Source organism: Tyto alba, unplaced genomic scaffold (assembly GCF_018691265.1).
Source record: "Tyto alba isolate M040663 unplaced genomic scaffold, T.alba_DEE_v4.0 Super-Scaffold_17, whole genome shotgun sequence".
Lineage (NCBI taxonomy): Eukaryota > Metazoa > Chordata > Aves > Strigiformes > Tytonidae > Tyto > Tyto alba.
The window spans coordinates 4,516,488-4,529,014 of record NW_024881279.1 but is presented as its reverse complement, the minus strand read 5'-3'; the positions used below and the strand labels follow the sequence as shown (position 1 = coordinate 4,529,014).

General features: G+C 47.0%; 1 protein-coding gene across 7 annotated transcripts in view; it reads right to left on the bottom strand.

The window, feature by feature from the left end:
• The window catches only part of TCF7 (transcription factor 7), a 78,061-nt gene extending 65,915 nt beyond the window's left edge, over nucleotides 1-12,146 (bottom strand). For 2 of the 7 annotated variants that reach the window (XM_042790417.1, XM_042790422.1), the window contains exons 1-3: nucleotides 11,657-12,146; nucleotides 11,499-11,565; nucleotides 10,982-11,091 (exon numbers count right to left, since the gene is read on the bottom strand). In XM_042790417.1, coding sequence (XP_042646351.1) covers nucleotides 10,982-11,091; nucleotides 11,499-11,565; nucleotides 11,657-11,854 — 375 coding nt within the window. In that variant the 5' untranslated portion in view covers nucleotides 11,855-12,146. The remainder of the gene's footprint in view (nucleotides 1-10,981; nucleotides 11,092-11,498; nucleotides 11,566-11,656) is intronic. The other 5 variants (XM_042790418.1, XM_042790421.1, XM_042790423.1 and 2 more) reach the window with 5 other exon arrangements.
• Nucleotides 12,147-12,527: the final 381 nt, after the last annotated feature.

The following is a 12,527-nucleotide window of genomic DNA, read 5'->3' as shown; positions in this document are numbered from 1 at the left end:
ACCCACGGCAAACAGCAACGCACCCACCCGGGAGTCAGGCATTTACCACGGCACTGTTTTTAGAAGCACGTTTGGATGAAGAGTGATGTTGTTGGATAGAGGAGCTGATCTTTCAGGGATTCACTGCAGCCTGGCTCATCCCTCAGTATGCAGATTCACGTACTAGATCAGTACAAATAGTATGTTATACTTTTAAAGCATTTTGTTTTGCAAAGTTTAAATATATGAATGTAGTTACATGCTATTTCCAGTAAAGGCCAATAACCAAGAAACTGGCACTGACATATTAGGTCATTTTCTGTCCCCGTGAGTGAAGACATTAAATTTTCTCTACAATAACTCTTGCGTTCAAGTGCTGTCGGAAGTCCCAGCCAGCACATATTTAATGTTTTCACCTGAATTCTGTTCCTAGCATGAAAAGCAGAGTTTACCAGAATAGTAAAAAAACTTACATTGCTAGATACAACCCTGGTTTCAGCCATCAAATTAATTATGGAAAACACAAAATGGCCTAGGCATGATAGGGTTCAAGGCTTTTTCTGAACACCAGTATCTGCTGCATTATACAGAGCATGTATGCCAACACGGGCCAAGTTGTCTTAGCACTTAGTTGGAAATATATCCTTAAATTACTGCTGACTGCGGGTAGAAGTGAATGCATTTACTCTGTGAGGTTTAGATAAAATTACTGCCTTGTCAAGGTGTACCCATGGCCCCCGACCCAGCTGTTTAAGGGAGCTAAATTAACAAACACATTTCTGTGATGTCATTTTACAGTACTTGATTCTTCAAAGCTGCTAACAGCCTGCAAGAATTCAACTGATTGATTGAAAAATTTGAGAGCATGTTTCCATTGGAAAAGGACTGGACAAGGGACAAGAGCTGCTCTTTAAATTAAAGCAACGTGGAGAACGACCGAAGTCTTGCAGTGAATCACTCTGAGTTGCACTGCTTGAAGAGTTTGTGTCCTGCCCCATTACAACCACAGCTACATCTGACTCGAATGAAACTTCAGACTTAATGATTTTTGTGCCAGCTCTTTAAGAAGCAATGTCATTTTCTTCAACACCCTATTATTTCATTCACTATCTCCAGAGATTCTGCTCCAATTCCAAAAGCAAATTTATTTTGAGGAAATAGACTGTTTCCAACTGGCTTCAGAAGGGCCACACACTTAAAACCCTGGACAGGATTAAACCACAACCTTCAGGCATCCTCATGATTGAGGGTGTATGTCTCCAGCATCCCCATCTCTACTTTTAAAAGAAAAATGCAAACATGAGATCAGCACCAAAGATTCAAACGGTTTTCAGTGAGCTATCCCTATAGTAATGATTTCAAACAAATAACAAGCTAAAACCAAAACACAACAGCAATAAAATAAAATCTGATGAGCTCTTCAAAAAGATCTTGAGTGATATCAATTGGCAGGACTCTGTTGTCTATCCCAGAGCTATGGCAGTTTATCCCAGCCAGGGCTTTGCTGCAAACACACCAAAGCCAGGAGGCTACATCCTTTCATATTTCAAAACAAAAGCCAAGTTCTGATCACTGGGATGAGGAAGAAAATTTTTGTTGTGGATACATTACTGTATAATTACCGTAGATTTCATTTACTTTCTTTTGAATAATACAGTAGATACAAAGGCCGGGTAGATGTGGCAGCTCCTTGTGTTATCATCTAATGCTCTAGGTTTACATTTTGACAGTGAGCCCTCCAAAATATCAGGGATGCATCTGTCTAGTGAAGGCAAAAGAAAATAATTCAATTGATAGAAGATGGGGAAATACAATTGATACTATCAACCACTGTCAAACTGATAGCAAGGAAAGAGTTTCATGTAAAATTTAAAAAATAAAAAAAATCATTTACCCATTTTCCTCAATAAAATCAGGGTTAGAAACATGGGCATAAGATCAGGAAGGAACATCACTGGGTAAGAGACTACTCATGGGACCAGAATGTGGAAAATTCCATAAAGCACAAACGTTGCTAAGAATATTCAAAAGTCAAAGCTTTCTGTGGGTGTGCATGCATAGAGATGTCAACACAACTATTTCATGATCACTGAAATTGCTACTAGCCTGCATCCTCTCTGAATGGCTATTTTTAGGACCCAGCCTTTCATGTGGTATAATGATGTGGATTTTACAAGAGCATTTATAATGTGTTTCATATGGTGTACAGTCCTGGAGAAATTGCTTTGTATCAGAGAAAGTTAAACAAAAAGGTTTTGGTTGTTTTTTGTTTTGGTTTTGTTTTGGGTTTTTTGTTTTTTTTTTTTTTTTTTTTTTTTTTGTATTTTATATTGTTGCTTCTGTTTTGGATTTAGGGTTCATATGCATATTTTAATTTGCCTATGTGACAGCACTAGCTGTCCCAAAGGAATAGCCAGCACAGCACAACACGATCCCACAAAATGTCACCTGGATTTCTGAATCCTCGCGTCCCTTTGGACGGTCGGATTTCAAAGCTGGCAATGCCACACTCTGTAAGTTATAGCAGGAAACCAAAGCTCAAAGGCCAAATTTTGACCTCGGGTATGCTGGTGTCAGGGGTTGTGCACTGTCTCCCACATCAGAATCGGCCTTTCTTCTTTTAGGGCAAAGTCATACAAAGCAAGGTTTGTAGAAGATGACGACTCCTCCTTGCCATCTCCACTCCCGCGCCAGTAATTCCAGGGCAGTGGCATGTAACGAGAACCAACTCATCAGCCTCTCCATGCTAAGAACAACAAATTTTCATGTGGTAGATCTTATGATGGTTTATTTCCTAAACATGAAAGCAATCTCTGCAGTGCCGTCTCCTCTGTGTTAGAATAAAAATTCCACATTTCTGATCCTTTCTGAGCATTTTGCTGGGAAGAGCATCTCCCCAGCAGTTCTTCCACAAGCATGTTCTTAATTGCATCCCCCTCATGCTGAGTCAAGCATACTTTATGATCTTGGGCTTTTTCACATTTTGCTTTTGTGTAAGTCCCATCAGAGGAGAACCTCTGTTTACACTTGTGTATGCTATTCCTCAGAGCAAACCACAGCAGAAAACAAATTTAACGTATAGCATACAAGCTGAATCACTAAAAAAAAGTCTTTTTTTGGTCAGTCCATGATTACTGTGTAGCTCTTCAAGGCAGACGTGTACTTTGCATATTATAGTTCCAGATTCTCAATGGAACAAAGGAGATACTGTTGAGATGTTTTTTGCCTATCATTTAATCAAATGTAAAGTTGTTATAACCGGAGGGGAAAGTGCTCTAGATTTTAGTATCCAGCTTTACTTTGGTTTCAAAAATTTACCACAGCATTGTTGAGTTTATTGTTTTGTTTAACAAAATACTAATTTTGGGACCCCATGAAATACAATGAACCAGATTCTTTTCGATGCAGCCGAGCCGTGGTTAGCACAGACACAGCAGATGGAAGAGGAGCAGTGGTTTAAAGCCACTTTGGTGACTTCTTGCCCAGCGCCTCCAGCCAGCAGGATGCTCTGGATGGGTACTGCTAGTTCTGCCAGGGCTCGCTAACCCTCCTCATCCTCAGGATTGATCTAATGTCTCATTTCCTCTGTGAAACCACCTCACAGAGGCAGTGGTGGTGGAACAGTCCTTCATAACTTTGGGAACGGTCACAGATGGTAAAGATCCAAAGGCAAAAAAAAAAAAAAAAAATAAAAATCAGAGAAAGCACCACAGGACAGAGGAATGCTATGTTACTCTGTAAGGAGCTGAAGGTGAGAGCTTTTTGTCCAAGATCATCGGGAAGTGACCAAGAAAAAGATCCTGCTGTAATCAAGACTCAGAGGCACATGATGTTGCAATCACTTCCTTTATGAAATGAAGTAGGTGGGTTTGTGAGCCAGCAGCATGTGCTGAACCGGCAGTCCCAAGGCGAGAACGAAGCCCTCGGCTGACATTCGCAGAGGGCTTGGTACAGACTTTGCAGGTTCCCAGGACATCTCATCATTCACACCATGAAACACTCGCCCTGCCTGGGGCTGGAGGGAGCCGTGCCCTCCCGGACAAACCGCTGGACAAGCCAGCAGACAGAGCAGGCTTTCGGTCTTTACTGATTCAGCTGGATTAAAACTGGAAACTAGGAAACAAACAGCTCTATATCCTGTTACCAACCCTCTGAGTCACCCGTCCTCCTACCGAACCTTTGTTTCATCCTCCAGACACACAGACTAATGAGCAAGTATCATGTTATAGCCTATTTTTTAAAGAGAGATTTGAAGAACAGCACATGAAAGGGCCTGTGGGGGGGAACTCATATGTCCCATCTTGGCACCAGCCTGGGATTTGGTCAAGCTGAGAAGTTCTCTCTGCCGCAGTGGATCTGCAAAGAGGTCAGGAAGCAACTTGTACCTACTCTCCTATTCCTGTGCCCTCCACCCACCATTGGTAAATGATGAGGTAAGAGCAACTATACATCAGGCTGGGAGAGATGCTGACATAAGCCATCTGCTGGCACCACCAGAAGTGCACTGGAGTAGCAAAGGATGGGAAATCAAGGAAATGAGCTGCAAACAAAAGGAGGCGTTAGGTGGTGGCTGCAGACAGCCCAAAGCTTTGGAGGGGTGGGATGGGGAGAAGCTCACACAGTGGCAATGCCCTCTCCAAGACTGCTGGGGATGTCTGGCACCTGGTCCCTCTTCAAATCAATGCAACGAACAGAAGACAATCCTTGAGGATTTCTTGGGGAATTTGCGACTCACAGATGGTGTAGGAGATTTAATAACCAAACAGCAGCACGTGCTTGACTCTTCTTCACTCAAACCCGCCCTATCCAGCACAGCCTCCCCACCAGCACACGCGATGCTCACAGATGCAGGGGTCCTCCCTTCACCTTCTTTATGGTGAGTTAGCAAGGGAACTCAAAGGCTAACCCATACAAAACAAAGACTAAACTCGGTCTTGTCGAACCACTCACGACCAAAGGGTAGACAAAGAATTGCGGGTGTGAAATTAATGGCAAGCTACAGATGTTTCCTCAAAACTGTTGATGTTTTTTAGCACTTGACTGTGCTCCACCAGTAACCACCATGTCATGTACACACAGACACACACAGTCCAGACCAGACTGTAATCTTAGGTGTGAGGCTCACACCACCACCCGTATCCTAAAAACCTGCTTCGCTTGCAGATCACGCTAGCGATAGAGAGGAATTCAGCCTGTGAGTAGGATCTGGCCCTTCACGGATCATCTATGAAAGCAGTCAAGACAGTCATGCCTATAGAGTCTGCAATATCTGTTTAGTCACAGGAATACACGCGTGGTTACTTGACCGGGTACCTCAAACAGCAAATGCCAGCGCACCCAACCATATGGATTTGTCAGAGTTTTCCACCCAAACGCAGGAATTTAATGGTGCCTACAGACTTATGGCAGGAGAGGGACTGCAAGCTGCGAGGCGACACGTGTCGTGCTGGTGAGCAGCAAGAGCACGTTGCAGAGCTCCTCGCTGCCCTCCCGCTGCTCCCCCCTTCTCTCAGTTACAGCTCTGGATACCAGACCAAGCGACGGTCTTTCATCTCGGACACGTCGTGCACCGCTAGCCCCCAAATCACTTTGTTCTTCACAGTTAGAATTTCAAAAATATTAATGATTAACATGGATGAGCTTTGGGAGCTTGGGTTGATGTTAGGTTTTCGCTTTTCTCTCCAAATTCTCAACCGGTCGAGCTACTAACATTTCCCAAACAGCAACAGTTGGAAGCTTGCAGGAACAGTGCCTTTACCATACATAATCTCATAGCAACTCCCCACCGACAAAGCATCCCGTGCCTGGGAAGCCAGTTGCAGGGTAGCCTGCGAAGGAATCCCAGCGGGAGAGCAGATATTGTTGAACTGTCTGAATCACGTGCACACTTATTCACATGCATGGATTTACATAAAACTTGCTTTTGTTTCCCTGTGACATTTTTGTCTCTCTTTTTTTCATTCCAAACAATTTTAAAAATAAGGTTATATTAGACCACACACAGGCAGTGCTGTATCATGTCACTGCTTCTTAACCAGAACTCTCTAATTTATTTCAAAGGGAAGTTCTGCTTCAAAATTGAGGGTGTGATATGAACTCAGAAATTAACACAAGAATTTTCCTTGGGGGGGAACCAAGGCTGAATCAGACATGCAATAAATGACCTTGGAAGCCCTGTACCTTGGTACATCTACATATCCAACATTATGCTCTAATATAAAAAAATTATTTTCACCATTATCCTATTTCAAGCTAGGTAGAAGAGCTGGAAGAAGTGGATTCGCCCTGGTCAGGAGGGAACAAATTACTCATCAGTCTGTCTGCGAGGTCGTCCATCAACAGTCACTGTGCTCTTTAACGCTTTCTGCCGGGAAAATAACAATCCACGGTGACAGAGCACCATCCTGCTGAGGGAACCTGGCTGGGATGCTGCTGGTGACGTTGCTCTCCCACAGCAGCAGGCACTGCTGCGGAGCTACTGTTTGCTCGCAGCTGCCCTCCCTCCACGCACAACATCTGGAGAGGGATGCGGCAGCTCCCTCGCAGCGACAGATCCCCATCACAGGGCAACTCCGGGGAGTTTTCCCACTGGTTTCAACAGGACCAGAACTCAGTGCTGGGAAAAAGCAATACGAAACTATCGCCCTGAGAGTGTAAGCTAGGACAGAAAGACCTCTACACAGCTGAGCTGCAGATTTCCTTCTGACAACTGCTGCGGGGGCAACAGCCTCCTCCCGTGAAGGGATGGAGCATCCTTGGGCGAGGGGGGCTGCAGCAGCAGTAGCCATGTCCCAGGGCCCCGCTGCTGCTGCTTGAGCTTCTGTCCTGCAAAGGGCAGCAGGAGGCTTGTAGCTTTTTGACCTCACGTTGGACGTTTGGGACCTGTGGCCCCAGGCCAGCAGTAACTGCACTTTCATCTTGCCCTGCCCAAGGGGACGTTTCAAACCCACTCGGCGGGAGCCAGGCTCGAGGAGCCCAGCAGACCGAAGGGAGCAGGCTCTGAAATCCAGTGCTGCTCCCCAGGCCTGCCATCTCATCTGGGGACTTGAAATGTGCAAAGCTTGGGAAGGTACCACCACCCTTCTGCTCCTCTGTGAGCTCTGGTTAGACAACTTCATTATTAAGAAAATGAGGTAGTGTCTGTTTTTCAAAGAAAGAGAGGCTCTTGGACTTCTGTTTCGCACACAGGCAGAAAGTCCAGTGCCTCAGCTTTATATATAGAAAATTTTAATCCTTCCTTCACACACCTCACACTCACTACACACAACAGAGGTGCACAGAAGGTGTGAAGAGCTCCCCCGGGAGCTCTCCCACCAACTGGAGTGGGGAGACCTTGTGCCCTGCATACGGGACAACATGGCTCATTCCCCTATTTTATAAACCTATTTACAAAAGGAACTTATAAGTGCTCCTTCTACCATTTAACTACCACATGGTACAAGATATAACAATGTTCAGAAAACCCCCTCAGGTCTAAACTCAATTATACAACTGTAGCAAGAAAAATATTTTAATCTGATCAAAGTGTTAACATGTTTGACCATGTCTGACCTCTAATGTTTGTAACCACCTAAAAGGCTGATGTTCTTACTAAGGATGTACCTTAATTTGATTTCAAGTCATTTGTACTATTTAAAAAAGGATATAGTTTTATGATTTTATATTTCATTTAGAGAAACAGTTCCTCAACTTGTTAATATTCTTTGGGAGTTTCTTGCAGATTTTTAACCGGCAAATCCTACATATTCCACTCTGGGAAAAGCTGGACTTTTCAACGCAGAGTCGTGAACCACCACGCGTGCGACACCCGAGAGCCGGGTGAGAAGCAGTTCTCCCGGTGCTTTGCAAAACTTCGAGGTTTCAGACGCACGCACAGTCTGCACAGAGATGCTGTTAACACACTTGCCCACAAGCGTGCCCTCCCCAGCCCGCCCAGCCGACGGGGGTTCACAGCACGCTCCCAAACCACAGGGCACCCGGGTTCAGCCCGCTGCCTCGTCCCCAGCTCCAGGAGCACCGTCCCCCCCGCGCCCCAGCCGCCCCCCAGCCCTCCTTCCTCTCTCAGAGCTCTGCTCCCAGTCCAGGCTACTTGGGCTTGCTCAAACCAGCGTCGCTCCAGCCGAACTGCCCTAAACTGGATATTTGCCACCTGCAGCAAAGGTGGGCAACCGAGCCCAGCGCCCCGGGGGGCTCTTGCCACATCCTGCTGCTCGCTGGGGCCATCCTCTGGGCTTGTTACTGCTGATGTCAGGTACCCAGACGTGTTCAGTGCATCGCTCTGGAGCAACACCAGAGCATGTAAATAACACCACTAGGTGTGTTTTGGTAAAAAGAGACAATTTTGGCTGGGGAGGTGCGGGCAGCCTAGCAGGATGCGTTGGGGTGAGCACTGTAACAGTTAGTGGGCTACAACCACCTTGAGGGAAACAAAGCAGAAGTGGCGATGCTGCTGAAAAAATAAGAAAGAAAAAAGGAAAGCAGCACACCGGTAATGCCGGTAGCGACACACCCACCCGGGCTGGTGCTCCGGGCCAGCTCCAGCGCCGCTCACAGCACCCCGACGGGGTTCGGAGGAAGCCCACAGAAAAAAAAAAAAAAAAAAAAAAAAGTGGTTTTATGGTGCGTCGCAGGGCGGGGGTTCAACCCTCAGCCTCGGTGCCCGCCGCCTTTCGTCTTTCAGGGAGCTGTATTCTATTTTTCAGTCAGGTAAATGTAAAGCTCTGACAGTTTGCCTGGGTTAATTTTTTTAATTTTTATTTTTCTGAAGATACTGAAATTAACCTTAGCTGCAAACAACCATTTTCAGGAAGCCCCATTAACCAAAATGCAGTCTCCACTATCAAGTGCACTCATGACTGATACGTAATTCCATTCACTCACATAGCCCTCCTCCCCAACTCCACTTGTGCTGAAGTGTTAATTAAACACACTTTTATGGATGGCTAAGTATCTGCAATCTTCAGTCACAGATCTGACCTCCTCAGTTATTGGAAGCAGCCACTAGATTATAGTCCACACATTATATAATATACATAGCAGCAATAAATCTATAGGAGAGCAATACATAATTTACTATGATAACCTTTGCACAGTCAATATAAACACAAGACAAAATGGCCCAGAAAGATATATCAGAATAGCTATTGTACCAAGTCAAAAAAACAAGTCAAGGAAGAAATCTTCCTGTGTCTGTTAGGTAACCAATTTTTAGCTGAAAACATCAAATAAGCTTTTTAAGTCACACAACACTGTCCAGCGCAGGATCTGAACAGGCCTAAGTAAGGCTGGCTGAGGCAGTGGATGATTTCTGTGGCTCTCAAGGGGACGGGATCTTTCCTTCTCCGCTACTCAGCTTTTTCCCCTTTGAGTTCTGCACAGTCTATTTACTCTTGTCTGTTGCTCTGACAGTAACCTCTTAGGTTTGTATTACTTTATCAAGCGGAAAGGCGATTCACAAACCACAATCTACTTTTTAGCTTAATTGCTAATAAATAGGCTATTGCTCTTTGTCGCCCACCTAGTAAGGGTTTAAGGTTAAAAGAAATATTCTACTACAGCAAATACTTGCTGGGCTAATGTAACTCTGAACAGACTCAGATTCTACACCAGGGAGCAAATTAAATGCATTTAAATAAGACAAATTTAATATCATCATTTAAAATTTATCAGGAAGAGAACAGCTTAATATTTTAGGGGGGTGAGGGGGATACCTGGTACCTGGACGAAGGGGCACAAGGTGGGAAGCAACAGGAGAAATGCTTATTTGGATAACAACAACCTACATTGGCCCTGCCTTGCAAACCCATCTTTACTGTCTGTAAACTGAAGGAAGACTTCAAAATTTAGGGACAGACCCTCAATATCTGCACACTGATTTCAGTAAAGTTATGACAGTCTGCAGCTGGGGAAATCAGCTCCTCAAGAACGGCTGTGCTGGGGCACGGGCAGGCTCGGGTGGGAGGACACGGTGGTGATTCCCGTGAACAACATTTCATCTCATTTTGAGTTTCATACTTTACAATCCATCCATTTTTCATACCACCTCATAACATCCTACCCCTCTAGTGAACAAAGGGTTGAAATTAAGGACAGCATTATATATCCCTATACAGGCTAAAAAGTAAAACTGAAATAAAATGAATTATATTCTGTTCTCATTTACTGACTGTAAATGCAGAGTAACATCTGAAATGAATGTAGCAGTGCCAGCTCCCCAGAGTGACACGAGTGCCAAGTACACACTTCAGTGTCCTGAGATTATTTTCTGACAATTTTCGGATTATTTTCTAAATTCTGATAGAGACGGTGATGGGAAAAGACAGCTTTTGTAGAAAAGCCTTTTGTTTATTTATTCAGATAGCAAAATTTATAAACATTAGAGTATACAAAAAGTAACTGACGCTGATTAGAACTGAGAGGGAAAAACTCTGCAGGAGTAAGACAGGGATAGTCTTCCAGCAGCATTAAGCCTTTTTCTAAAAACCTCTATTGCCATTGTAGAAGCACAAGATGAGCTTTTGGGGCCATCATCCACAACAGAGCCCTAACCAAAGGCAGGCCAAAACCCGGCTGTTTTACAAGCCGATACATCAAACTAAAGTTAAGCTGCGGGACATATCCCTGAACACAAACACCAGAAGCTGCTCGCCTCCAACGCCTGTGACTCAGAAAAAGGAAGGGGCATTCTTACATTATAAATTAGGGTTTGATTGCTGGAAGAGTAAAGGCGAGCCTAGAGAACGGAGAGATTGGAAGAGAAGCTCCTCCAGGAAATTCAGAGCGAAGCAGGCGCTTGCTGCTGAGCATCTTTTCCCCCTTCCCACTCCTTCTCCCTTCAGCTTGGACAGAACAGCACCCAGGCATTTTAGAAACGGCTGCCATTTGTCAGGAAAAAAAAAAACCAAACCAACACAACACGTGTAGGTACCCGCATGATACCCGCAACATACTTCAGCAGTGAAAGAGGCCACAAAACTTCTCCGTAAGGAGAGGATGAACTCACCAGAGGTGACATAGATCCATTTGGCAGATAAGGATCTGAGAGCATTAGGAAAGGGTAGCCAGAATACGCAGATCCTTTATACATCCCTGGGTCCTGGTGTTTCATACCTGCTAGAAGTAAAGTTCCCCATCAAGATTCGCCTTACGACAAGTGATTCCTCATCCTGCCAGGGGGCCCCCCCGGTGAGGCTACAGCACATTTTGGCAGCCCTTTTGCCCCATACTCCTCGGGGAGGGTGCTGGAGGGGTGCCAGGGTCCCCACGGGGGTGCGGGGGTCCCACCTGGGACGCAGTGGGCAGCCTCACTGCTGATGGGAGCCGCTTTTTTAGGTGCGGGCAAGCCAGCATCCCTCACTCTTGAGGGTCACGGGGCAGGGGGTTTGGGGACCAGGGGGTGCACCCACCTTGGGGAGGGAGGATGGGATCGTGGATGGGACCACGCAGAGACATGGGTGAAAGGAGGGTGGTGGTGATGGGGGGGTGGGGGGGGTGGTGGGGTGGTGGTGGCTGCGACTAACCATCATCCATGTGGTCCGGGAGCTTCTCCTGATAAACCCTCTGCGGATCCTGCACTCGTCTGATGGCCTGCGTGGGGAGGAGAGACAGAGGCAGCGCGGGGGGTGGCGGGCGGGGGCCGCGGGCCGGGGGCGGGGGCGGCGGGGCCGGCCGGGCTCACCTCGGGGTCGGCGGCGGCGGCGGCGGGGCTGCCGCTGCCCTCGGACTCGTTCACCAGCGAGGACTTGAGGTCGGCCAGGTCGCGCTCCGTGAAGGCGTTCTCGGGGATCTTCTCCTCCTGCTCGCCCTCGTCCTTGAAGGCCAGCATCTCGTCCGTGGCCCCCAGGTCGTCCCCGCCGCCGCTGCCCAGCTGCGGCATTTTCCTCCCGCCGCTCCCTCCCGAGCCGCGCAGCAACTTTCCCGGCGAGTATTGTTCTCCGCCGCCCGGATCAAGCCCTTCGCAATTATTTTTTTTCCTCCCTCAATTTTTCTTTTTTTGCTCCCCCCTTCTTGAAAAAAAAAAAAAAAATTCGCTCCCTCTTGAAATTTTTTCTAAAGTTTTTTTTTTTTTTCTTCCTTTTTAACTTTTAAACTTTCTCCTTCAATTTTTCCTCCCGTTCTCCAATTCCCTTTAAATCCTTCCTTTAAAAAAAAAAAAAAAATGTTTTTTCTTCTTAAATCCTTTCCTTCCCCCCCTCCCTCCCTCCCTCCCCCGGCGGCTCACGGGGGGCTCAGCAAGCTGCGGGCGGGCGTCGCGGGATACCGGGGTTCCACGGACCGCCCCCCCGCCCCCCCCCCCCCCGCCGCCGCCCGCCCCGTACCACCGCCGCCGCCGCCCCCCCCCTCCTCCTCCTCCTCCTCCTCCTCGGAGCCCCGGAAAGTTTCCCCGGTCGCAGCGGGCGGCGGCGGCCGAAGGCACGGAGCGCCCGGTGCCTGTGTGCGAGCGCGGCGGCGCGGCGGCTGAGGGCTGCCGACATCAAAGCGGCCGCCGGGTGATTGACAGCTCCGGGGCGGGGCCGGGGGCGGGCACACACGCGCACACATGCACACAC